This window comes from Lonchura striata, chromosome 1 (genome assembly GCF_046129695.1).
Source record: "Lonchura striata isolate bLonStr1 chromosome 1, bLonStr1.mat, whole genome shotgun sequence".
NCBI lineage: Eukaryota > Metazoa > Chordata > Aves > Passeriformes > Estrildidae > Lonchura > Lonchura striata.
The window spans coordinates 111,367,760-111,395,582 of NC_134603.1; the positions used below are offsets into that span (position 1 = coordinate 111,367,760).

The window sequence follows — 27,823 nt, forward strand, 5'->3', positions numbered from 1 at the left end:
TTACCCCTGACCCCTCCCCCATTGCCAAGGAAGAATGTTCATAAGAGCATTTTTTGGTGTGGAAAGCAGGTCAGTAGAGACTCCAAGTGTGGCTTGAAGAATCCTCAGTACCAAGCCGCTTTCCACACACACAAATTCAGTCCATCTTCTCCTTCTGGACCAGCTTGGGTGCATCTACAAAATCTTTGCCGTTGTAAAGGATGATAGCAAAAGTTCCAAAGCTGGCACTTCCCCAGAAAAGCACATAGGCCAGTGTCTCAGTCCATGTATCACCTGAGAAAGAGTCAGACAAAGCTTTTAGCTCATTATCTCCAATTAGCAGACAGTTTTACTTTAGGACAAATGCAAATATTTCAAGCTCTCCCTCAGAAATCTGTTGTCAAATGAAATCAGAAGTCTTCCACAGATCTTCCGTTTCCTTGCCTTGGAATATTTGTATTTGCCACACAGTTCTTGGAACACATTGAACAGAGATCTGTGGAAGTCAGTCAAGAACTCTACTGGCAATAATGTAAAAAAATTCAAGGCAAAAGCAGGAGGCAAAAACCCTTCACCACTCCCAACACAGATTTAGATTAAAAGGAAGTCCATCAGAATCAGGCTTATGCCTGTATCTGACCGCTCTGAATTGTCTTTCTGCCCAAAATTAGACAGGTATTCCTCTGGGGCTTCATCCAGCCTATGATAAAGCTACAGGTCTACCAAGGTGCATCTAGATTTGGGGATAATTAACTGTCCCTTAATTGACTTCTACATGAGTCTTAACACTGTATTCTACAGCACCTAAGATTTTTCCACACTAATGATACAGTGCTAAACCTCAATCTCCAGAGCCATGTTCAAGCACCTTTTAGAATGACAGAGAAGCAATTCTACACTGAACAGTTATTGTAACCATTTACACAAAGTTCACAGAGAAATAACCCAGTCTTATAAAATTAAATTCAATAGTGACTTACCAGCCATTAGCAAACAAATAATGCACATGGAGAAAGCAACCACCATAATAATAGGCAACTGAGGAAAGAGAAACAGAATAATCACTTGATACACCAGTAAATATGTTCCTTAATTTCCTTTAAGATGGGTAGTACTGTAAAGCTATTTACTTGCTTTGCTTCTCAATTCACCTGCATTCAGGTACAAATAAAAGTTTGGACAGTTCCAAAATTTGGAAGACTGTATTCAATAATTATATTTAAAACTGAAATACACTTCCTGTGCATTAAATGAGAGGTTGAGGCTTATGCTTTGTTTTAAAAAAAATACACCAGTTAAACCCCATTATGTTCCCAAATGCCATTTCAAAATAGAAAGATAAGGTGAAGAAAAATGAAAAAAATGGGTGTTTTGTGTTACAGTCTATGCTTCTGCAAGAAGTGCGAGAAAAGAAGTCCACAAGATTCTTCTGTATAAGGAAACACTCATTGATAGTGACTAGTAGAATTTCCCCCCTTCCACCTGGTGAAGCACATTTGAAAAAAAGCAAAGAGTAGTTTTTCCAATACCTCAAGGACACTCCATTTTCTGTCAAGGGAAAAGTCTGGGTTTAATCCTATAAGCAGGTATCATAGAAACATTACCAGATTACAGGGATGCTTCATGACTAACAGACAAGTCCTACTCAGGCAAAATGAAGCCAGGGACTGAATTGTTGTCTCTCCTATTACAAATAAAGTCTCCATACTCACAGCTAAGAACTTCCAATCCTTCTTGACATGTAAAGGACTAGCAGGTTCTACTTCATCTACTGAATAATTTCCAAGAAAAAGATCAATCGCATCCTGGAAGAGAAAGGGAAGGCAAGAGTTCGAATGCATAGCAATGTTTCTCAAATACATTTCCCCATGGTTAAAAGCTTTACTTACTTGTCTAAATCCATCAGAAAAGTTGTTTTTGTAGTAACGTATTAATGAGTTCCAGCCATCCATTATTAAGCCCCACTGAGTTCTCTTCCCAGTTCTGTAAAAAGAAATTGTGAAACATATTTAAAATAGATGTATGAATTCAGGACTATAATTTCAGATTTACATTCTGTCATTATCTGGATGTGTACTACCTTAAATGAACACCTGCATATGAATACATTTATCTAGTGCTGCCTCTGCGTTATTACTACACATACTTGTAACAAAAGTGTAAACTGAAATAACACTTCCTTCCATCAGACAATATAGATGTGCATCTTTATGGCACACCACCTTGGTTTTCATTTCCAGATAGCCTTTACTTTCATATAAACACAGCAAGGAATCTGGAGATGTTAGTATGACTTTTTACCAACTGAACCCTTGCAAAAAACTCATTTATAGCCTAAGTCCCAGATTAATAACCTTCTCAGATATGAGGACTTGAAGAAAATCCCAAACACACTCAAAAACCCAGAAGGCCCTTACAAGAAATGCTGACTTGCCTTGTGTAATCGGTCTTTAAGGCACCAGTTCCAGCATATTGTTTGGCACAAGCATTAGCATTATCAGCCCATGCTGTGATTAGGAAAACAATAAGAAATATTAAGGAAGAATATTACAAATATTATATACTCTCTACAGAGAAAAAAATAATTGTTTGAACTCTAAATACCCTACCATTTTTGTAGATTTTCTCAAAGTCTGCCTGCTCTTCAATTCTCTGTCCCACATGCAGAACACCTAGTCTCTGGAATACAAAGCACATTGAGGCTTGCTAGGAGTTTGATAGAAAAATTAGGATTTGCTTTCAAAAAAAGCTGTATTTATTAAACTTGAGTCTAGTCAATGCAGCTCAGGTAAGTAGTACAGTAACTCCACTATGCAAGCTCTTACGGAGCATTCAAGTTACATTTCCATTCCAAATGGAAAGCCCCTCTCCTCTTCCAGCTTGTCAAAGAAGAGTAAAACACGTACCTGAAGCTGGGCCTGGAGAGACCTGCGTGCTAACAAGCTCTGGATCACATTGGTCCGATCCAGGCAGTCCATGCAGTTACTGCGGAACGTTCCTTCCTGCTGAGTCACAGTTTTACCCTCCGAGTCAACTAGAAAGTAACTAACACACACAATACACATATTTAGAGATAACTGTCCATATAAACCACATGTTTTCACAAGTAAATATCCTAGCAACCAAACCACAATTGTCCTAAGCATTTGATGAGCACTCAGCCATGTCTTCAAACTTTGATGCCTCCCTGAATTCTTGCCATGCTGAAAAACAGCACCAATGGATGAGCATTTTGCAATCTCAGGGCAGTATTCACTCCTACCATTCAGAAGGCCAGTGAGCAATATTGAGTTATATGCTACCGGGAAGAACAACTTCTGGTGCAAAATTGGGGACTTGTGGGTTTTTTCCTTCCAGTTATTTTAGTGTCCCAGCTCTACAGATTTGAAAATCATTAGTAGAGCCTAGCAGCAGAAGTAATCAGATTTGTTGTTGGTAAGTGGTCACCAGTTCAACCTGGTCACCAGTGCATAAAAAGTCATCTAAATTGTCAGGCACATTTCTTCCAGGAAGGTACTCAGATTTTTTTTTTCAGGGCACTTGCAAAATATGGAAAATTCTGCTACTGTCAAATTCCATTCTCTCCATTATGTGAACATGGTGGGGAACCAGATATTCTTCCTTGCGTATGCTAATTATTACCTCAGTCTTTTAAACCCACTAAATTAGGTGTTTCCAGTAGTTGACAACAAACAGCTCATTTTAAATACTGAATTACACACCTGCATTCCAATGCTGAGCTGGTAGAACAAATATTCCAATCTACTTATCAGCTGGATGTGTGAATGGGACAGAAATATGCTGTCCTGCCACAGCATGAAACTTCCAGTTGTCTACAGGTTTACAGATTATAATCCATAGATTAAGTCACCCCAATATGTAATTATGAACTCTGGATTATCATATAATCCACTGTTACTGTAGAACATTTTTATCAAGAGGCACAGCATTTTTATCAGGAGCCTTAGAAACACATGCACTTACTTTGATTAACCTTGTGTTTTCTTTTTAAGAGTAATTTTCAGCATTCTTGACCTAGTTTTGTTAAACCAATGTTTTACATTGTTGAAGAAGACAATAATACCTGTGAAATCTTTCTTTCCCCCCCAGGTTTTAGCTACAATTGATTTTAGGATAAGATAGTTTGTGATTATCCTAATTAACTAGAAATGTCTATTCTTAAATGCTGAATCTCCTATAGCTGCTCTAAAAACTTTAACAAAAAACACCTCCATGAGCCCAGCTCTCCTTTCTGACAGATCTTCCAGAACTGGATTTAGCCTGCAGAAAATAAGAACTGTTTACGTCCCTAGGGGTTGCAAAACTATTTTCTGTTAAGATTAGAACTCAGACTTTTCTGTTCCTATTTAAGCAACAGTCCTTACAAATGAAATAAAACAAGTTAAGTTAGAGCCAGCCTAATCCCGAGAGAAAAGTCTTCAATTTTTATCTTGTTTTAGAGATGGCTTTTTTTTTTCTTCATTTCAAGGAAATCTGGTTATTTTCTATGCCTCCAGTGGCAGCTGACAGTGAACAAGTTAAGAGATTCAGTATTAATTCTAAGAATAAAGGACCCTTGCTATATAGGAAAAAACTACAATCTTATTTCTCCTTATTTGAGGTGCTCAAAGTCAATTTCTTCATTAGGTCTTTATGAGTTTTTAAGTTTTGTTTTTTTTTGTGGTAGACAGAAAATATTAACTATAATCTGATTAATTTATATAATTCCTGTAGCCATCACTCCAGGCAAGAGATTCTATTAACAAGATTCTAGTCCACACTTTACCTCATTTTATTTTGTCAGAATAGACTATACCACTGCTAGTTTTGTAATATTTTAGCTGATCTACTTTGTGCTTTAGTTACAAGGCTTCAGGAACAGGAAGGAAGCAATCAGAAAAGCAGAACAAAGCAAACTATTTCCCTAGCAGGTCTACTAGTAGCTATGACCAAAAACACACTTGTGGGACTAAGGATTTAAATTGATTTGGACATTTTGTGTATTTTTATATGACTAAAGAAAATGATAATTTGTTTCCCTGTGGGTTAGTTATACTAGCAAGGGCTAACAACCAATGCCAATGCAAGGTTTGGAGCCACAACAATGTGTGTTAGAGAAAACACTTTTACAAATGCCTGTGGAAGGAAAACCCAGTGTTTTGCACAACGAGGCAGAACAGTTTGCTGTCAACACAACCTGGAATCACTATGGATGAAAAAAAATATAATCTAAGGAGACTTTATTTTAAATAGCTCCAGTTGTATGCATGTCCATTTCTTTGTCTAACCTTTTACCCAACCTTAACAAAGGCAGCTCTTGTCACAACTCAGGGCTGCTGCAATTCTCAGGCCCACTTTACTGAGAGGTAACACGAGCTCTACATCATCCTACCCCCCTACAAGGTCCGTAACCTCACACATTGTGTCAGCAAGACACCAGAGATATGGACACACTAATTCATACAGATGCACCTTCTTCATAGAAGACCACAGAAGGTCTGTATTGCTGTGCCTTAATGCAAGACAACAGAAACTATGAGGAAGTGGTCTCATAACAACACAGAGGTTAAGAACTTCAGAGCCTTACCTGAACTCATCTTGCTGGTCTGCCAGTTGATCCATCAAAATCTGAAGGCGATCCCACCTCATCCGACTGCACTCTTTATGGAAGTCAAATGCCACGTATCTGTTCAGAGAGAAGCAGTTTTTCAGATTACATATGTACTGCAGTGAAGGTTACAGAAAACCCTACAGCAAAAGGCCAATTTAAAAAACAGGTAGTGACAGAGGATTTGTTTTTCTTTAGAGATGACTTTAAGCACAACTGCAGATTTTGTCAGTGCTCTGTAATCTTCCTGATGCTGCACCCTTAGTGTGAATGGTGACACCATTTAAAATTTACAAAATGCCATTAGTCTGTGGAAGCACACATTGTGTTCCAAGTTCTATGTATGTTCCATTCTATGTTCTCGCTAATATATTTCCTCCAGAAAGTACAGAAGGGATACAAATCTTATTTAATGTCTTCTTTTTTTCCCCCACCTGGAGTTTTGTTCTCTGTTCACTTTGAACTAGACACAGGCATTGAAATCCAACACTTTTTGCTGGCATAATTCCCTCAATAACTCTAGGAACCTGAGACAGGTTCTGTTTAAGCAGCTAACCTAACTGTCACAATAAAATTAAGCATCTACTGACTTGGAACAAAATTTTAACAGCTGATTTCTGGCAAGAGGTACCCTAAATGAGTGGTGCTTGATTAATTAAACATTTGTATGTCTATGTTTGCTGTGAATTGCAGGGCATTACATTCCTCTCCTCAAGCATTCATAGCCCAAAAGTCATTTGACCAGATTTCAGGACTATGCATAAAGAAAGATTGTCTATACACACTGAAACAAGTAACTGAAGTCTTGCGTTTGATTCTGGCAGGTAAACACCATCAAAAACAATTAACCAAGAAAGTGGATTTTGATAGCAGTAGTAAAATAGGGCTGCCAAACATCACTTTTGAACATATACAGAATATCACCAAAATGCACCTTCACAAAATTTCATGTTTTGGTTTCTACCAGATGACTGTATAGCAAATATGCACAGAATAAAAAAATGGCACAGTAATTTCAAGGATAAGGTAGAGGGGCGAGTATCTGTGTGAGTTGGATACAAGCCCTCCCTACAGAAATTAACAAAAGCAAGCACAGACACGTTGTAAGATTGTGTACTGCACTCCGTATTCCCACAAAGAGATGGAATTTCTCATAATCCAAGAGGATTCTCCACTCTTGCCCCATTGGTACACTGAGCTCCAGGCATTTAAATTACTTGTTCCCCTTACTGTTCCATCCTGTTTTGCTCACATGCAGTGCTCCCTCACTACATTAGCAGTGTAACCAAGTCCTTTTGCCAGCAGCTAGTTCTACAGGGCATGATCTTTTTCCTAAAATGCAGAAGAGCTCCACTGCATACTAAGACTCCAATACTGGCATTACCATCGCCTCTGAAATTCCTTCTTTATTCGGCCTGTGTCCTCTTTTAGCAAGTCACATCATAAACATAAAATGCAAACAAATCACAGAGTTGGTAAAGGCCCTCAAAGAGCTGACCACTCTGTGGGTCTCAGAGGGAATGCTTAATCTGTAAAACAAAATGTATCACTTCATGTCATATGTACCTGACCATTCCATTTGCCATGCTGTTCACCATTTTTGAAAACGTTTGCTCAAGAGGCTTCTCTGAGCCTTTTTGGTTAACCTGGGAAAAGGGAAAACAGAGACAGAATTAATCAAAAGTCTGCTTAAAAGAATAACATCTTTTTCAGGAAGAACAAGTGAAAGCATACCAAGTTGACAATCATTTGCTTTCCATAGCTAATTATTTGTGAGTCAAAATGTCTTTGGAAGCCATCCATCTAGAAGAGAAAGGAAATGGGTTGACAGATGTACATTACTATTAAGATCTGTGCTTTAATAGAAAGTGTCATGATAATATTTTTGATGATTCTTTTAACTGTTTGATGTTCTCTATTGTGCCAATACATTCACACTTTCCTCCTCCTAGTCCATTCAGTTCTCCTCATTAAATATGCTACACATAGAGTATTGTGCAGCTACTAAAACTGCTGCAAACTGGATCCAAAGAGAAACTACCCCCACTGATGCCTGCATTTTTTCAGCCTTTTAATTCATTATAACAAGTACAAGGTTTCTTGCTATTATTTTTAAAAAATAATGCTCAATCCAGTATTGCTGATTTTTATTCTTCTGATTACAGTTTGCAACCCTATCACATGAACATGAGCCCAGTAACATGTTAAAACCCCAAGACACAAACACTCACATACATGGTTTACTGACTTGCTGATCTGTGGCTTTGGTTTATACTTGAGGTTTGGTCTTTGAGACCAGAAAAAAGGAATAGATCCACGGGTCTGCAAAAGAATGGTAATGGTTTTAAACAGCAGAATTTACAAAACCCACTTAACATTTAAAAACAAAGCATCCAGGTTTATTTTGTTAAACTAATTCAGTCTGTTTGTTTAGTTTATGCTTTTAAATATGGATTGTATATACAATATGCAAATAAGACAGCGCTATCTATGTATCTGTGTTCCTTACAGTGACTTTACCTGAACAAATGATGCTTTGCTCCCCTTATAATGCACAATTTGTTCTGTCTCAACAAAATTAGCAGCGTGCCCTTCTGAATCAATACCTGTGAAGGAAAAAGACCATGTTAGCCAGCTCAGCCTGCCTGCAAAACAGTGACAGCACATCAGCAAAAGGCTTCCTTCCCCTCCCTTTTAAGTCCTCATAGGAATCACAGAGCTGCCTGACAACATAAAATTAAACACACCCTTAGTAAAAGTTTAACATGATCTGCACCAAATTTAAGCAGAACTGGGCTTCCTCAAAATGCTTGAAGCATTTTGAGATTTCTAGCTCTAGAGATTATCACTTAATATGAAATAAAATACCCATGCTCTGACACCAAAATGTTCACATAATGGTACTGCAGAAATGGACAAATTTCTTCAAAAGCATGTATGTTGGGACTAAGAACAGAGGAAGTAATTTAAATTAATTTCCCTGTTTGCTTTTTAACTTGAAACAATTAGAGAACACTGCTCAGGGCTCCCCTACCAGCACCAGTGATGCTCTTAGCTGGATATACTGCTAGACATAAAGGGCTATTACACACTTGCATTTAGCACCAATGAAAACAGCCACCTGTTAAAAATCACTACAAAACTTTTGCAGTTATGTCTTAAAGTCATAAACAGGAATAAATTTTAATAAATACCAAAAAATGCTTCAGTTCCTAACATTTTCCTTGGAGGAAGAAGCCCAAGACAAATTAAATAATGTTTTTTCATTTACTCTTAAAGGCAACTCACATGTGCAGATGGAACACATATTATTTTCTGAATAAATCAGTTTTTTGTTTTACCTCTTACATAGTAGCGTACACCAGCTCTGAAACAGCTTCTTCTGGAAACAAGCAGCCAGTCAAAACACTTGCCATTAATAGAACAAGAGTGCATAGTGATAACTGATAACAACATTCAGGAAAAACCTCAACGTTTCATTAGAATATTTTTACATATCAACAGGTAGGAAACTTCAAGGAGCCAAGAGACTACATTCAAATAAATCTGTAAACATTTGTCACCCCAACAACAGTTGAACACTGAACTGGAGAGACAGTAGGAATATTAGGATCAATATGCACATTGCAAAACAACACTCTATGGTCATGTCACTGATGAACAGACATTAAAACTGCTGTAATTTTGAGAAAATGTGATTCTAAAGAAGTTTATTCTGGGTCTTACGGTCCTAATTAAAAATTAGGAATCCATCTCATCCAGAATTTTATTAGACTACCTTAGCAGATTCTTGTGCCTACTGCTTTTAAAAATTAACAACTACTTCAAAAATACCTCCTCAATTTTTTTTCTAAACTTTTAGAAGAGTAAATATCTTGGGTTATGTATTTTGCACCCATAAATGCAACATACATCACATTTACAAATGCCGGAACTAGCAGTAAAATAGACTGGTTTTCAAATCCACGTGAAATAAAAATGAACATGCACCAAGATTCCAGTATGAGCTTCTCACACAAGAATGGTTTCCTGTAGCCTGGGCTACATACCCAAAGTGGCAAATACACCTGGGACTACCCAACAAACCGGGGCAATGACAATTAGTTTCAGCTTTACTCTTGTTTTGTGCTACTTATAGCGGCATTTATTTGGACTGCAGTAAGCTATCAAGTCTAATAGAGATCAGCACTCATGAAAAATTTCCTCAGGTAGGTTCACCAGCTTGCATGCTTTGCCTCTAAAAACTATCACTTTAAAGCACACAAAAGATCAAAATGATCAATTTTTAAATTAGTATACTGCAGTCTTCTCTTTGAGGAATCTAGATACTTTGTCTCAAGTGAAATTTAGGCTCTGTATCTATGATTCAATTGAGACATAAAACAGCTGCATCACACATGAGCACCTCAGCTACATTAAAGAACACACTGGTTCCATACATGAGTCATCTTGATTTCTGTTTGTACTTATGCCAATACTGTTTGTAAACACCCCCCAAAAATATAATACAGATTGTCCCCATCCAGAATGTTCTCAAAATTAATAAATTAAGGCTGAAAAATGCCCATTCCTCTGTTTTCCTGGAAAATTACTGCCAGGTCCTCCAACCTTTAATTCAACATTTGTACAGCCAACTGTGTTCTGTAAGAAAGGTTACATTTAACCTTAGCTGCTTAGCAATTGTTAGCCTATTTTTGGTTGGCAATCTGTGCTCACTTAAAATGATAACTTGCTATTAGCAACTTCCACATATAAGGACAAGACAGAATTTACTGTTCTTTAGTAGGGCTTTGGTTTGGAGCAGCAAGGGAAATACTAAATGTACTTTAGAGCTCCAGGTGATCAAAATCTCAACTATCCAAGTCCATTATTTCTCATCACTGCAAGACTAGAAACTAAGTACACATAGTTGAAAAAATGTATTTGAGTTTATATGGAAAAAAAAAAAAAAAGAACCTTTGATCTTATTGAAATATCTGCTAGTGGCACTGTAACAATTCTGCTGAGGGGTCTTCCTAGCATTCTCACTGCTAGAAATCCAATTTCTTAAAATTCCTGAGTTCTCTAAGGTTTTGCTGCAATTCTGTTTTATACAAACATTACTTATACTAATTTTTTATACAGTAAAAAAACAGGATCGAGGAAGGTGTTAATTGCAGTCTGTCAGTTGTTAATTGCAATTTACCCAGAACCAGCAGGATAAGGATTAGGGTGTTGCAATAGCTCCCTTTTGCTATCTTTCCTTTGTCTCTCTGCCTACTCCCACAGCATTTTTCATTAAATGGAAGTCACAGGAAAGGACTGGAGATCTGCCAGCTGCTGACAGTCCTATCAGATCAACCAATTCGATCTGGAAGCCATTCCCTGCACACACCTGAGGGGTCTTTGCAGTGGATGAACAAAGCAGAACATAGGAGTTCCTCCGTCCAGTCTTGCCAGTCTTTTTCACATTGTCAGTCAGGGAGCAACTACCTGGGACTTACTGTTTACCACACATTGCCTCCAGAAAGCGTTCAGCTTCCTTGCAGCATTCATCCTTTCTCAAAAATAAACTCTTGACTGCTTTGCTAAAAAGACTTTTCTCAAAGTGTTAATGCAGGAAAAGCAGCTGCCCAGGAAAAGCATTCCAGGAGCCTTCACCAGAACTTAACCTTTTATTCATCAACATCCATAAGCACTCCTTCAAGTCAAAACTGTTCTCCCTTATTTTGTATCTCAAGTAAATGCATCCTTATAGCAAGATAAAAAAGTACGAAAGCTGATGGAAGAGCATTTGCCATATTAATCTTAACCTTCCCACTGAACGACAGTTATGCAAACCATGACTGTAAAATTAAATACATTAAGCTTTCAAAGCAGAATATTCAAGGGAGTTAATACACAAGTGAACTATCAAACAATATGTAACACCCATATATGAGCAAACTATGACTTATTTCTGACAATGTGCTCTATGCTATAATTGCCAGTGTAACAATAGAACAGCCTTCACAGCAGCCATTTTGCTACTGGGCTACCGATACCCAGCACACAACTTTACAACACAAAAGGATACATCCATGCATCACTGGTGTAGCAAACCGATGGATCTGAAACACACAAACACAGTTAAAAATATTAAACACTAGTAGCCAAGAAAGGTAAGTGAGTGACTATGCTTTGCCTAAGGGTTTTGTGGTAGTTTCATATATTTTATATAATTTATTTTTTGTTTAGGGTGAAACATTCCTTTCTGATTAAAAAAAAAAAGTTCAGGGAACACAGCAACATATGTAATCCTTGTCAGCAGGAGAAAAAAAGTAAAAGTCTAATCCTAATTAAGCAGCCTAGACAAAAAAAAAGCAAGTTGCTTTGTCCTCCCTATACTTTGTCCCTCCCATTTGTCTCCCAAACATGTCAGACATAAAGCAATAGTTGCTGAAAATCTTTTGACATGGTGTGTTTGCTTTACCTTCACAGAAGGACATATGCAGAGACAGTAATTACAGAAGCTTTCAGTAAGATGTATTTTTATGTGACTAATACTCAAAATGCCTGTCCCAGAGTTTTTCCTATCTTGACATTCCTATATAACTTAAATCTTTCAAGAAAACTTTAAAGTTCAGTACTAAAAGTTAGAAATTCCACACTTAACATTACCAAAAACTGTTCCTGCATCAAGCCACCTGTAATCAATGTGAGAGGAAGCATGGCCTAAAAATATCAGTTCTTCATTTTCAGCTTCTGTGTTTTGCCCCCTAGGTCTGTTTTCACTAGCCAGCTACACTTGGCTTTCCTTTGCTGTTCCCACTACAGCTTCCCTTTCATTTCCCAAGCTTTATTTGCATAGCACTATGCAAACTTTACACCCAATAGTATGCCCGACAGCCCGTTTCTAATTCATATCTTCACATTCCAGAAGCACTGCACAATCCAGCATTTTGGAACAGCGCTGTCTAATGTAACAGCACATCTCCACAGGTCACCGAGGCAGAAATAGAAGCTGTGCGTCACTTGCTTTGATAAATGCAAAGCACTGATGCAGAGAGGAGGCTGCTGTAGTGCAGGCAATCCAAGGAGTTTCACAGACAGAGGATGTCTCTGGTAGGAAGGAGCTTAGACAGTCTGGCCATTAAGGTGCCACAGCTGTGGCTCATGGTCATCCACTTATATTTGCTGGACTAAGTGAATTCAAAGGTTACACTGTGCTAGTCTTCATGTGAAATAAACTGGAAGAATCTAAACTGTCAGACTTAATTACCAGCTTCACTAGCAAAATGGAATTTAAACAGCACACACAGAGAATGATGTGAGACAGTCTTGGGAAAAAAAAGCAATGAACTGGACTTTGCCTATACCCAAAGATAAATAAGTAGCTAAACTTCAAAATGCTTGAGAAATATACATTGTGCAGTGTAACTTCCCCTTTGGTTTATATGAGCAGCTCATCTGCACAGCACAGTATCTTCAAATACTGACATTTCCAAAAAATTCACTTTCTAGAAGTACCACTGAGGACACTGACAAAGCTAGAAGTTTGAAAGCAGATGAGTCACTGCACTAACCTAGATGATGATTAGCCAAATTATACTAGATTCTGGCTGTTCTGAAAGAGACAGAACCACAAAAAGCTGGTGCATACTTACAGCAAAGAAAAATTTGTTCTCTATTAACAGAATCATTAAGTGTTTACCTCTGGTTGAGCAATAAATTCTCTCAGAAGGTGCCCATTCCATACAAAGCGCGGATCTGCCTGCAGCAAGACAAAAAGCCAACATGCTTTTAGAGACTGTCAGTTCTGTTGAATTAAACATAAAGGCAGTATCATAGTATTCATGTGTCATGTAAGTGAACAGTCCCCTTCTTTCATCAGTAGCCTTCATATCTTCAACTAGAAATCTAAATAAAGATTGGAGACAGCTGTTATTTTAACTGCTCTCAGTGTGTTGCCTGACACTTCTAAACCATTAACAACTGAGCTGCAGAACATTATGCATTGGTGCCCCTACACTGGGGTTGTTTCCTTTTACCAGTACTGTTAAAAAAAGCAACAAACACAAATATCAAACAAAAACACCCACACTCCAAACACAGACCAGACTTCTCTTGCAGAAGCAAACTGGAGATGTTCAAAACTGCCACCATCCTTTTGGTAAGCCATTGTACTGCAGCCATAGGCATATGAAATTACACTGCAATAATTTTAACCATCTGGGATCTGGATTTACTTGAAAGTGATGTTTTTTACTGTACTTTGCCTTTCAAACAACCTTATAAAGTGACATACTTTTAAGGCAAAACCAATCCTTTTGTGTCCTTGCTCTCTCTGGCAAGAGCACTGCACAGCATTTGATGGTACTAAACAATCCCCAAATGTTAACAGTTTTTGCAGTATTAAAAAAACAAACCAAAGCAAAAACCCATCAATACAGACACAAGAGAATTTCAAGCTCAAATTGCATTTGGCTGTTGTCTTTAAGCTAAAAGCAGCATACTAAGTTCATGCTTCACACAAAGAATTGGAATACTTTAGAAAGAATACAACATCCAAAGACTGACGGCCATAAAACCTGCAGATCTATTCCACGTTATCCTGGAAAAGAATATGAACAAAAGTAAACTTATCCCACTTTGGATTCCTTCCCTACACTCCAGGTCAAATGAATTACTTGCTTTCTCTCAATTCTTCTGCTTAGCTTCTTCTTCTTGTAATTAGAAGTGCTCAATATTAGAGGCAAAATTTAATTTATTTTGGATTTTTCCAAATCTATTTAAAGTACACTTTAGGAAGTACTTCCAACTGCCAATCTGGAAGTGACATCAGATTAGAACAGAACCCTGAAACGTCATGCTCACAAGATATGAGACTTGCACAGACCAGCATGTTCAGACACAATCTCTAGCAGCTTGGATAAAACACCAGCATCATTTAAATATCATCTGCATCAAACTAACTGACAATTTGCAAGACAGACACAAAGCAAACTCAAATCCTTACCCTCTCTAGAAGGCTCATCTCCTGGAACTCTGGGCTCGTGTTGGCCAACCGTTGCAGGGTGTGTGTTAGGTCATAGGTTGTAGAGAAGTAAAACCCATCCACGCTCAAGACATGATTAAGCATTGATAAAAATACTTTATTGTCCTGCAACTGTTAAGATGAGGAAAGAACAGAAGAGCTGTCATATACTGCTATCAAAATATTTTACTCTTGTTAGCTACCACTACTTTTTGAAGTGATGAAATGAATTTTGCTAGTGTTCTAGCAATACATGACATCATCCAGAGATTACCATACAAGAATGAAAGCATGAGAGTGCAATTCTGATACCAGTTCACTGGTAACTTGCAGCTATCACATTGCAACCAAATTCTGCAACAACAGTGGAGAGCAGAGAAAAATATTCCTGTGAGGTAAATAGCTACTCATATCTAACAACTTCCAAGCAAAAGGGAAGCTCTTTGTTTCCCTGAAAACCAAAGCTGTTTGTTTCCCTGCCTAATAATGCTTAGTCAAAAAAACCCAAAAAACAAGATGGCACAACAAAAGAATAGTTATAATCTGTGTTCTGGTTCAACCTCATTCCTTTCCTGAAAAAGCATCAAATTCCCTTCCAGCTCCATTGGTTAGATACCCTGACCTGCTCTTTATCAATCCACTACATGTCAATTTAAAAAAAATCTTCCACCTATCCCTTGCTCAAAAACATAAATATCAATTTGTCTTTGCTGAGTAACTATGTAATTGAACCATTCCATAAAGAAAGCAAGACAGGTAAGGTGACAACTATGCAGTTTATTGTAGGGGCTGTCAGAGGACTAAACCTCTGAGAAAGACTTAACAGAAGCATTAGGAAGGGTGGACCATGTTAATAGAAGCAAAAATGCACATCCATAATCTGCAGACGAAAGTCTAAGTTGCACCACGTGAGTTTATCATCTTGAATGCCATGATATTATATATACATCTATACACAAATACTACACCCATTCTAGTAATGTGAACAAACCAAAAAAAAAAAAAAAAGGTATTGTTCAAAGAGCTTAAAAAAAAATCATAGCTTCTTCAAATTAGGTCCTGTGGCAATGAGCCTTAACATATAATAACATTCCTCCACACTCCCCTAATCAAGGTACCTACCTGAATATCAGTTAAGTGCAGCATGGTTTTTTTGTAGGAGAGGATGTCAAAGTCTGTTGCTTTCCAGATTGCATGACTGAAAATCTCACCCACTTTTTTCTTCTTTGTTATTACAATAAGATATGTACCTGTAAATCAAAGTTTAACAAAAAAAACAAAAACAAAAAACAAAGAGCTGCATGTATTAAGAAAAGCAGTCTATTTCCATATCAGAAAACTGAAAAACCAACAGGACTTTGTGCTCTTAAGTGTAGCAAAACACACAGGACTGGAGCAAAATCAAAGTGTACTTTCTAAGCTACCCACTTCTCTATGCTCAGAGATCTTGAATTGCTCATTAAGTTTAAGAAATTTGTAAAAAGTGGGCAAGAAAGTGTCACCTACTCTTACTTCTAATCAGAGACAACCTGAAAATCTTCAGGTTTGCAAACTCAGAAAGAGGCCAATGCTCTTGAATGTGGTTTGAAAGCACAGAGTAAGTCAAAAATACATGAAAGGAAGCATGCTTCAAAAGCCAAAAAGACTACTCAACTTATAATGAAAAAATATTCCTCCTAACAGATGCAAAACAGTACAAAGATTTGCGGTTGTTTTAGCAATTTAAGAGAGGAAGCTTGCTGTTTCCCTGGTTGCTTAAGTAACAAAATAAAAATCCACCCCATAATCATGGACAGTTCACGGAGAGCAATTAATTTACAACTGCTGGTGAACACAACACAACTGTATTTCTAAGCATAGTGTGTCATCTTGTTATTGAAGAAAAAGTTTACTCTTAATACTGTAATAGGCAAAGAATATTTATATTTGTTAAAGATGCTGCACTGCTAGACACAGTGCCAGTTTTGAAGTTAACAGCAGTAAACTGCCTAATAACACTTAGTTAAACATTTAATTTAACTCGTAACAACTTTGACAGCTTAACTTTGACACACAGTGCAAAGCTCTGGAGGATAGAATGAAAAAAACCCCAAGCTTTTAAGAGACTTAACATATTCTATAGTTTATTTAATATTCAGGCAGATGAATAGTAGTCATTGCCAAGCCTGTAAGTGGTGAAAATTCCCCTTTGGGGAAGTTGAGTTTTAAGAGTCAGTCCCTAAGACACATGTATCTATTACATTGCTCTTACTCTGCAAAACCCACAATTCTTTAGAATATGGGCATAGAAAGTTCAGCAGTTTTAAAATCATATAGAAGTCACTGCATTTAACACAGTCACCCTTTGCCTCAGTTGGGAATACTACGGTGAGTGATCTTTAATCCTTTCTACATATGGGGATTTTATTCAGTATGTATTCTGTTATTACATCATTTTTCAGAGCATTTCAGTCTCAAACTCTACCAAATTCTACAAAAATGATTGTTGGAGCAGCAATGCTTACTTTCCCAAAAGCTTACACTTTATGCACCGGGTGTATTTATGACACTGGCTGCTTAGACCTGACCACTGAGACACTTAGAAAAACTGGACAACTTATTCTTACATTATCCTAGAATTCCCTAAACTTAGCATTGTTCCAGTCTGCCATTTTCCTTTTCATGTTGGATTTTCTTCATATTTGTAGGGCAGTTGCAACACAATCATTACTTGAACAGCTGCATCTACTTGTCTATCATCCAGTCACTCTCAGCTATTTGTGTACCATGATTATTGATCAAGCTTCACAACACAACACTTGACTGTTGCATCAAATCCTGCAGCTCAGATTGAAATAGTTACAAAGAATAAGTAGATGAGCTTCTTTGCACTCATTTGAAATGCATTCTTCAAACAACTGCCAGTTAACCCTATCTTTATCTTAAACCTCTGGTTTAAGAGTTACACAGATATTCACGATAAAGTAGGTCTGCTCTCCTTACCTGCCACCAATCGGATTGTTCCCAAAATACCAAATATAGGCCTTGTAACAGCTGAAGGGGGAACATCTTTTTTAACTGAAAAGCAGAAGAAAAGAACACCAGAATTTCAGACTGCTTATTTCATGACTGTATTTGAACTAGGCTTCTCCAGCCTTTCTGGTCAAATCAAGTTTTGCTACAGTATATTTCTATATAAGTATATTAAAGTATAAGAAACAAAGCATCAGAATTTCAAATCCTGATGGAGCTTTGGGAGGAGGATCTGGTATTCTAACCCACTTTCTAACCAATTTCTCACATTTAATCAAAGCAGCCAGTCAATTAAATAAATACAAGCTTATTTTCATGATAGTATAGCAAGTAGACTCCTCAACAATGTATTGCCCTGCCAGCTTCCAGAAGCTTTGTTTTGAAGCCATTAAGACATAAAGGGTAACTACACCATAAGTGCTTGTGCCTCCCAGGTCTGTTTGCATCTTCTGAGCCTTAGTCTATTTCTGTCTCAGAAGACCTAAGTTGTCTCTGCAAAACTACCAACAGCAGCATACAAGTGGCAAGGAACACAGTATTCCAAACAACATACCAAGAGATCCAAAAAGTAACCAAATATCAATTAGAAGTCTTAGCTTGTGCAAGTTTATCTACATTTCTAGAAGAATAAAAGATATTTTAGAGAAATCTAAAGAAACTCAAACTAGAATTAAGCATTTTCACAGAACTCAGAAAACTGAGAAAGACAACCCTTAAATCTTCTTTTGCTTTAAACACCTTGCAGGTTCATCTGATAAAAGAGCAGTAGTGAGAGAGATGTAAACTGACAAAAGACTTGGGATAACTATCTTGACAGTTTTGAAGGGACAGTTTTGAAGGAGAAATTGAAAAAATATAATATGATACCAAAAGTATATGGATGGGATATGTGGGATGGGCACACTGCTCTTATATGAAGTAAATAAGAAGCCTAATAAAAGACAGGAAATGACTGCTTTTATATTACTGTTACTGTAGCATTTCTATCTGCTTAGAGATCAGTAATACTATCAAAAGGATGTCTCCCAGTGCCTTCATTTTACTGTTATTTAATCAAAGTTCTTTGTTTCATACTCTTTAAAAAATGTAAGTAAAATTTTCAAGACATCAACAGGCTTAAGACTCTTCCCACAGACATCTGAATCTGGATTTGCAACACAGAATGAAAATTTATAGTAAGAGGTTTTATACTGTTGCTATTTCTGGAGGCTTTATGAAAAGTCAGGTTTCAGTTTTATATAAAAGACAGCACTGGGACAATTTGCAAAAGCTGAAGAACCCCAGTGTTCAATCCTTTCCCTGTTTGATCTTGAACTTCTAGCACCAACCCCAACTAGCCTGGATGAGTCAGCTTCCCCTGCGATGGACAGTCTTACAGGCAAGCACTATCACCCTGGTAACACACAGCACCAAACCCACAGCCAAAAAGCATTTGAAACAAAGCTCTGCAGAACACAATAGAAAGCATTGTTTTAAACAGTAACTAAAAAACAATTATGTCAGTATCATCTCAGTAATGTTCTGAAAATGTTCTTGGATTCCTAGAGCAAAACAGACAAAAAGGACAGAAAAGACTGTATTGAGAAATACTGGTGAGGAGAGTCACCTGTAAGAGTGACTTCTGTGGAGACTCTATCAATAGCAAGGACATCATCTGCTCCATCATCACATGCTTCCACATAGAACTTCTCCGGTGTTATATGCCTTTAAGGGAATAGAGAGGGAAAAGGAATTAGTTTAGCAAAACTTACTTTGGGTTTGTTTATTCTTCACCACCTGAAGACAGAGCAATCAATTTTATACCTTATTTTAGCTGCAAAATAAAAAATTCTCAATGGATTGGTTTCCAACAGCCACTGATGTTGGCAGTGTGCAAATAAAAAAAAGGCAAAGGGCAAAAAAAAAAAAAACCAAACAAAAAAAGCAAGACCAGCTCATCAGTTATTGCAAAATTCATGGCCTACTTAACGATCTTAATCATTTTTTGTTACCATAAGGTAAAGACATGAAAGTAAATTTAAGTAAATTTGTGTACATAGTGGTCCACTCTAATTCCCATAAGCTTGAACCACATCTGATAAGCCAGAAACCAATACAAAACCAGAAGTTTTTAAACCAAAATCTTCCTAACAGATTAGGCCACATCCCTAATGCAAGTCTAATAAACATAAACGTAATGTACTAAATGATAAAGACACCTGTTTCATATTGGTGTCATAAGTATTGCAAGAATCCACTGGAAACAACACAGTAGAAATGGAAAAGTTCAAGGGGCACACTAATTCATTGAAGCAGGGGTCTTTACCATTTCCCAGATGAGTTAGCTAGGTCTACATAACACACATGGCATTAACATGTATCCCTGCACCAGGCAGCCAAGTCACACACCAACTTCTTGTACAGACATCATTGCCATCCTTTCCTTCAAAGCCAGCACAAAACCCAGTGCCAGTCATGAACAGTTTTTGCAAGTGTTCTTTAAAAACACACCCATTGTGGTATTTGCAAGAAGCCAGACACGTTACACTGTGCATCAACAGGAGGGTTATGCAGAAGAGACTTGTAGCTGTACACAGGAAATGCTCAGCAAACAAACAAAACACTCCAAACACTCTTTAACTAGCTTTCTTGACTCTTGCAGTGATTTTTCTTAGTTTAAGGCTTGACAAGACATGGGGTCAGAGTTTTAAAATTCTCATTCTGATAACAAGGTAGGTATTTTTAGGCTCCCTTTCCCTAAATAGATCTTGCATTTCTAAGCATTTTTTATTTTTTTAATCCTTCAGAAAGCTGAATTAGAATCCTAATTTAGATCAGAGGAGCCTGACAGCCAGATTTTGGTAGCTGGGTGAGGTGGGCCACTACAGAACTGGCTCCTGTGAGAAGCTGCTGGAAGCTTCCCCTGTGTCTGACAAAGCCAATCTCAGCCAGCTCCAAGACAGACCCACTGCGGGCCAACACCAACACATCAGTGACAGAGGCATCACTCTGGAACAACATAGTTAAGAAGGGGAAAATGCTCAGCACAATACCAACTGCAATGGGAGAGAGGGGTGAGAATGTGTGGCAGAAACGACCCTGCAGACACCAAGGCCAGAGCAGAATGATGGGCAGAAGGTGCTCCAGGAGCTGGAGCAGTGATTCCCCTGCAGCCCCTGATAGAGACCAGTGAGGCAAAGCCGTCCCTCTGCAGCCCATGGAGGTCCATGGCAGAGCAGAGACCCACCTGCAGCCCTTGGGGGGCCACAACACAGCAGGTAATGCTGGTTAGAGCAGGGTTATAACATTAACACCAATGTTGTAGATTTGAGGAGAGCAAATACCGAACTGAAAAATTCCACCAAACAACATAATACAACCAACTGTAAAGCAATTAATAGTTAAGTGATCATTAGCTAATTTAACTTCATTATAGTCTATCGGTCCTAAAATGGGAAACATATCTACAGTACTTCCTTTGTAAATCAGCATCCTTAAATCTTTTATGTACACATGTCAAATGCTTAATCTTTGAAAATAAAAACATCAGAGTAAGAAATACGAACACGCAGTTCACTGAACACTGAAGCCTTAAAACACCTACTTTACTTTCATTGCTTCTGTTTTTGATGAAGTGCACATGTGCAGCCCCAGCCCTTTAGGGGAGTTTCACAGCAATAATGGGAACTGTTTTTATGGCAAAAAGCAAACAAGCTTACACAGACAGAACAGGGGCAAGACAAGCTTAAAGACAAACCCTCACTTTGTTAAAGAATCTAAAAAGCAAAGAGGATATACTACTTAAGATGCAGTCAAAAACCTATTGCTAGTTGGCAAGAGGCAGCAGGACTCATTTTTTCCACAAGAGAAAGGTGCAGCTTATTGGTTTAGTTGAATGCCCATCTTTCTCTGGGATGTCAGTTGACACACAAGATTCCAGCTAAAGCAACAACTGGGAAGAGACTTTATAAAGTTTAATATTGGACCTGTTGTGCCATTAACACAGATGCTTATAGACTCTTACTTATCTGAGCATCTCAAGCAAAGGAAGTTCAAAAAATACATTAATTTGTCAGGTCATAAAGTATTGAGAACTATAGTTTCAGTTTTTGAATATTCTGTATGAAGAGCACAACATGGACAAGACATCCACACTGACCGTACAGGGCACAAAAAGCATTTCCATTCATGATAGTATTTTTAAAAGCTGCTCCTTATGTTATAAAGTGCAATATGGCCATGACACTATTACAGCCTCAGAACAGAGATTCACATGCATATTGATTAAAGACTGTTTTTAACCACCTGAGAAGAAGCTTACAAATCTCAATTATCATATAAACAAAAGTTCTCTTTACCACATGCAAGAATAACAATTTCTCCCTAAAGAACAAGAAATCTTTTATCCCAATATCCCCAAATTGAAAAAAAAAAAACAAAACCAACAGAATTAGGGCTGCCACTGCAAATGATGCTTGGTCTCTCAATGTGTCATATGCACCGCTTTGCTAGATCAGATCCCAGCATTTCTCTCTCTCAAATCTTAGACCACATTATTTCCTGCCACTACCATTGCTTTTATCAGCTTTATCATCTTCATTTCCTTTTACACAATGTCTGTGGCTTAAGCAAAGTCAGAAATTTATGTTTCACGTTTATTCAAAATCCTCCTTCCCATGGTTCTCTCCAGGACCAAATTTGGTGACAAGAGTCATGGAGAATGTAAGGTAAGTCATCCCTGGTTTCAGCTCAATGGACCAAAAAGGATTCAGCAGCTTGCAGCAGTCTGAAACAGAAATGTTGACTCTTGAGTGAGAGGGGTATTGGGGGTAAGAGGAAATGAAGTTACCAATCTACGAAGTTGACAGAACTTTAACAAATACTATACTCTTGGGATCACCTTTAAAAACTGCCTTAAACAAAGCTGTGCAACACAAACTGGAAAGCCTAAGGCCCTGCAAGACATTGAATTCCTGCTTCAGAAGAAGTGGGATAATTAGTGCTCTACAAAATTTTCAACAGAAAGATGATTCACTTAGTCCTTGCTTCATTTGTGCAAGAAGTTCAACATTTCCTAAAATGTAGTTGAGGAAGAGGCCAAGACTCCAAGCAATTCCAGCCCAAGTGCTGATTTACAACTTTACCAACTACCAGAACTAGCTAGTAGTCTTGTTCACACTTAAATGAACTTTGCTATCATAAAATTGCTAGTCATGCTGACTTCCTCTCACTTGTCTTTCAGAAAGGAAGCTGATGAACATTGCATGCAAGAATAGGTTCATCTCCAAACTGTACTCACCAGCAAGTCTGTATGCCTATCACAAGTTTAGACAGATAGCATACATGCTAATTTTAATCATCTCACAGGGAGATAGTAAATGGCGAAGAAAGGATCATTCACAACTAGAAATTGCAGATACATTCTATTCTTTTAAGGACAGATGAAAGTCCAAGTGACAGTAAGAAATAACAATCAGGAAAGCAGTATTTTATAGAAGCCATAGTGTCTGTAGTTATGTTTAGAGCTGGTTTTCATATACCCAGCCACATTCTGTTGTTGTATAGACTTCATATTTGAAGTGGAGCCTGCCTTCTCCTCAGCTACACTGTCACTGCTGTCTAGAACCATACAAGACATCAAGAGCTCTCACCACCTTGCTTCATCACCATCTTGGTTCCCTTAGAACTTGACAGCATGTCAAATCTTCACAAAATTGGGGTCCTTCTATTTCCTTTTTTTTTTAACTAGAGGAAAACTTACCAGCATTATAATGAACTATTTCTCAGTATTACTAAAGAAGAAAGGAAGTGATAAGCACAAATATTTTTCATTTTTAGTATAACCCACATTGCTCAAGAGAAGGAGAAGTACTGAACAAGTGTAATCACCAAATTCGTATTTCAAATATTACTGAAGATGACTTGGATTTCATTTTGATAATTTTCAACTGAAACTGTGTGGATTGACTCCAAGAGATAAAACAACTCTAGACTTCGTCCCTACAATTCAAAGCTGCAGGGAAAAAGTACTGATTCCCAGCATAACAGAAACATTAAAAAAGCCCAGAAAAAGCACAAACCACTGCTTGCTTACATCAAGTGTAATGTCAGACTCACAGTTGAAAGATGGTATTTCTTTTGTGTATTTGTTGTGAAGTTTCACTTCCTTAGTTATATTATAAAGCAGCACATATGTGTATCATACAGATGATGCACAGTTGCATCCCACATTTTAATTAGGCTGATCTTACACACAGGAATATTCCTGTGTTCAGACACATCATGAAAGAGGACCCACATGCTCTAATGGCCACTAAAGATAGTACTTCACTCAATATCACTTAAGCTTTCTAGGCCTCAACAGCCAAATCCTTCCTTCAGTAATTGATTATTTCACCATAAATACTTAACATTGCTCTAATGCAGGAAACTCTTTGATGTCAGCCTCTGAATACTGTAATAAAGCAACCCAGAAGCACACCCTGTACTGCACAGAGCTGCATTTAGGATCTTGAGCACAGCAAACTGCTCTGCAGTGAGATATGTTAGTTTATGCAGAGTCCCAACAGTATGTTAAGTAACAGAACTAACACACTGGTGGTTTCAGCACTCCAGAGATTCCAGATTTTCTAGGTGAGCAGGTGTGCTAATTATATGTCTCCCATAAATATTACTCCATGAGCAGAAACAGCTCAAGGAATTGGAACATCTCCCATACAGCAGTAGTTGTTGCAGGGAGAAAAATCCCAGGACTTAGAAAACTAATGGAAATACCATTTAAAAACAAAACAGAAAAGGCATGTATTAAAGGCCTAGCTATGTAGTGTCTATTTCCAGTGAAGGTTCACTCTAGATGAAAATAAATTATTGCCCTGCTCAACAATCCCTGAGTTTACTATGACAGCTACTTAGATGGAGCAGGAAGAAATGGTTTTGTAGCTGTTCTTTCTGGAAGTGTTATTCAAACCAAAATGCCCTTTTAGACCTCCCCTCAAATACACACATGAGTGGAAGGCACTGTGTTCAAGTGCAGTGGCTAAAAATACTTTTACAAAGTGTGTGAGGCAATATAACTATGGGCAGGAGGAGTTAAATCTGAAACACAACTAGTGTCATGGAGCCACATGTTACTGAGAACGCTATCAGCAAGGTAATTCTTCATCCAAGCACAAAAGAAAAAAAAAGTTATTTTAACTGAGCCAAAACAACTGACAGAATTGTCTCTATTCTGCAGATACCTTTAACAATCAGTTTTTATATATTAACTGGAGTGGCAACTCCACTGCCAGTTGTGGATGCAATACCTGCAATAGCTGTTTGAGTTTTACAATTTATTCCTAAGGGTACCAGAAGAAGTTAAATATAGTAATGTCAGAAGTGAAAACTATGGATAGCAATTTCCAGGTTCATAGTTTTCCTGATAACTGTTGGTGTAACTCAGTAAGTTCCATAAGCAGCACAAATGCCAGACATCAGCACTTTTACTGTTACCACCTGAACTTGACTGATGACACTGCTCAAAGCACAAAGGGCATGAACCACTACTTCGTTCTGATAAGGTGGAGAATACAAGGGGTTTGTGCTGAGAGCCAGAACCTGTGGCAGAATCTGACCTTATCATCTTGACAGTAAGTAATCAGTTAAAGATCCATACCCAAACACTGCCACCACTAAATTCCCAAATTGAAGTCTAGCCTGGATTTCTCATGAGAATTTTCTCCTTTGACCTTGACAAGCTGGTAGGTTTAACTTATCCCTCAAGTTATGGCCCTATATCTTCAAATGCTTGGCAGAAAGGCTGCAGCCATTATCACAACTTGGTGGAATGACAAGAAAATAAGCTCGTTTTTCAGAATGCAAAACAATTCTGTTTTCATGTTGATGAAAAAACTCATGCTAAACTACATCTGAGACAGCCTTGTTCTGAAAAGATCAAAGCTTACTTTTAGCCAAGATTAAACTTTGAATGAGAGAATTCATTACTAGCCTGTATCCAGAACAGTTATTTTACTTGAAAAAAATTCTCAGTAAGAACAACTGTGCACTACAAGTCACACAACTGCTACTCACACAACTCACCTTTGCCTATCTGCAGCCAAAAAGATCACAAGATCAGTGTAAAGAAAGACAAATACTGCTAAGTTGACAAGACGAGGGAAAAAAAAAAAAAAAGCTTTCTGCCAAGTAAAATCTTTCTGCCATCACTGATGATGTTACTCTTCAGCAGTACTCAATTATCTCCAGGGTCGGTGTACCCTCACATAACTACCTAACCAAAGTAAGAAGCCTGGTGACTTTGAAACACATTGCATTGCATTGTATTATGGCAAACTGTTTACACAGACCTCCAAAAGATCTGTTTGCTCTGAATCCAAAAGATGACTGTCAAATGAAACTTAACAGAGCATAAAGTAAGTTAAATCAGGCTTAAGAGTCACTTTCAGATACTGCTGCCTGAAAACGGCATTGGTAGCTCAATTATGGAGTTTCCAGCTACTGTTTAGAGGCCAAAAGCCTGGGAATGCCTTTAGGACACAAAAAGGCACTTCACTTTTGGCTTCAGAGAGTCATGAAGAGTCTCATGCTCAGAGCAATATCCTCAGGAGCTTGAACCGGTGCGAGGGTTTACAAAGGAGATGCTTTTTGCAGCGTTAACTTTGCTCTGCTTTCGGTTTTGCAACTTCTGCTGCTGTATTAAAGGCAGCAAACAAACATGTGGCATACACACACGTTCAAAGGGGTACAGTCTCCCCTACAAAAAATGTTTTAATAATAAAATTACACTGGGTAGTTAGAAGAATTTATCTCAAAAAGTCACAGCCGGCACTGCACAGGAGAGTCCCGAAAGTTCAAAGCCCTCAAACTTTAGTCATCGACTGGCATCAAAGCCATCCACACACGACAAAAAAAAGCCCATTTGTGTCATCACGAGAGAGCGATGGACAAGCACGCCCAGGGAGCCTTCAGCTGGCAAGCGGCGCTGCACACACAGAGCCTTTCGCAGCGCCCGAGCCCCTGCAGCAGCCGGCACACCAAGGCAGAGCCACAGACTGCCAGGGCTGGACGGCAGCTCCGGGAGCACCCGGTCCAGCGCCCTGCCAGGGCAGGGTCAGCCAGAGCAGGAACGCGCCCGGCGGGTTTGGAACGGCTCCAGGGACGGAGCCGCCAGCAGCGGCAGCAGCCCGGGCTCCCCGGGCCGGGGAGCGCCGCAGGCACTGAGCCCCGCACGCCGGGAGCGGCGGGGCAGAGCCGGGAGCACAGCCGGGACCGCCCGCAGCGCTGCCGATGCACGGCGACAGCGACCCGTGTCCGCGGCCGAAGTCCTCCCTCCTCGTCCTCATCCCGCACGCAGCCGCCGCCTCAGGCCAAGCCCTTCGCGGTCACCCGGGCGAGCGCGGAGCCCAGATGGGCAGACAGGGCAGGGGACAGCCGGGGCAGGGCAGGGACAGCAGGGGACGGGTGACCGTCGCTCCAACGGCGGCTCCTCCCTTCCCTTTCCCTCCTCTTCGGCAGGTGCCAGAGCCGCGTCAGCCCCCTCCCAATGGGTCACTCACAGCTTCAGGCTGGCGTAGGCCGCCGCTGCCGTGGTTCCCACCGGTGCCGCCGTCGCCATCCGTCCCCTCGGGCTGTCCCCGGCCGCCGGCTCCGCTCCGACCCGGCCGCTCCCTCCCCGCCCGACTGACGCGTCCCCGGGCCGGAGCGACGGGGCCCCGCTCGGGACAAACCTCCGCGGGCGCGCTGCCGAGCCCAGGGCGGGCCGCCGCCTACGGCAGGAGGGGGCGGGGCCGGGCGGGCTCGGCGACGCCGCCATTGGCTGAGGCGGCGCGAGAGAATTGTGCTGAACTGCGCGGGGGCAGCAGCGACTCCCCGAGCAGGGCCAGTGGCGCAATGGATAACGCGTCTGACTACGGATCAGAAGATTCTAGGTTCGACTCCTGGCTGGCTCGGCTGCTCCTTTTTCACCCCGCGTCATTATTTTTCTTTTTTCTTTTTTCTCTTGTACTTCGAGCCGAGGCTGCTGCCTACAGCTCCCCCACTTCTGTACGTGCCCAGCGCTGCCACCTCCTTGCCCTCAATGCGGGGGTCTCCAAACCTCCCAGGCTTGGGTGGAGTTTCAGTTTCCTGCCCTTGGCAGCCCCCAGTTCGGACACAGCTGCGGTCCACCTGATCTGTGGGCTATGGGGTGCGGCAAGGAGCAAACCTGCGGCACCTCCTGGCCAGTTCCACCGGATCCAGCTCTCTGGGTGTCA

The 27,823-nt window shown here is 39.4% G+C and overlaps 1 protein-coding gene and 1 non-coding gene across 2 annotated transcripts; one reads left to right on the top strand and one right to left on the bottom strand.

The window, feature by feature from the left end:
* Positions 1–24: 24 nt before the first annotated feature.
* SACM1L (SAC1 like phosphatidylinositide phosphatase) lies at positions 25–27,296 on the bottom strand. Its single transcript, XM_021553222.2, has 20 exons — positions 27,128–27,296; positions 19,201–19,298; positions 17,565–17,639; positions 15,705–15,832; positions 14,565–14,714; positions 13,260–13,319; positions 11,643–11,676; positions 8,929–9,030; positions 8,108–8,193; positions 7,823–7,909; positions 7,322–7,390; positions 7,154–7,233; positions 5,567–5,665; positions 2,886–3,024; positions 2,589–2,658; positions 2,414–2,486; positions 1,869–1,962; positions 1,692–1,784; positions 960–1,017; positions 25–273 (listed from the first exon to the last, which is right to left on the bottom strand). The coding sequence occupies exons 1-20, from the start codon at positions 27,184–27,186 to the stop codon at positions 137–139; spliced, it is 1,791 nt and encodes a 596-aa protein (XP_021408897.1). The 5' UTR covers positions 27,187–27,296; the 3' UTR covers positions 25–136.
* A 151-nt stretch (positions 27,297–27,447) lies between these two features.
* TRNAR-ACG (transfer RNA arginine (anticodon ACG)) lies at positions 27,448–27,520 on the top strand. Its single transcript has one exon. It is a non-coding gene; the product is annotated as a tRNA-Arg (tRNA).
* Positions 27,521–27,823: the final 303 nt, after the last annotated feature.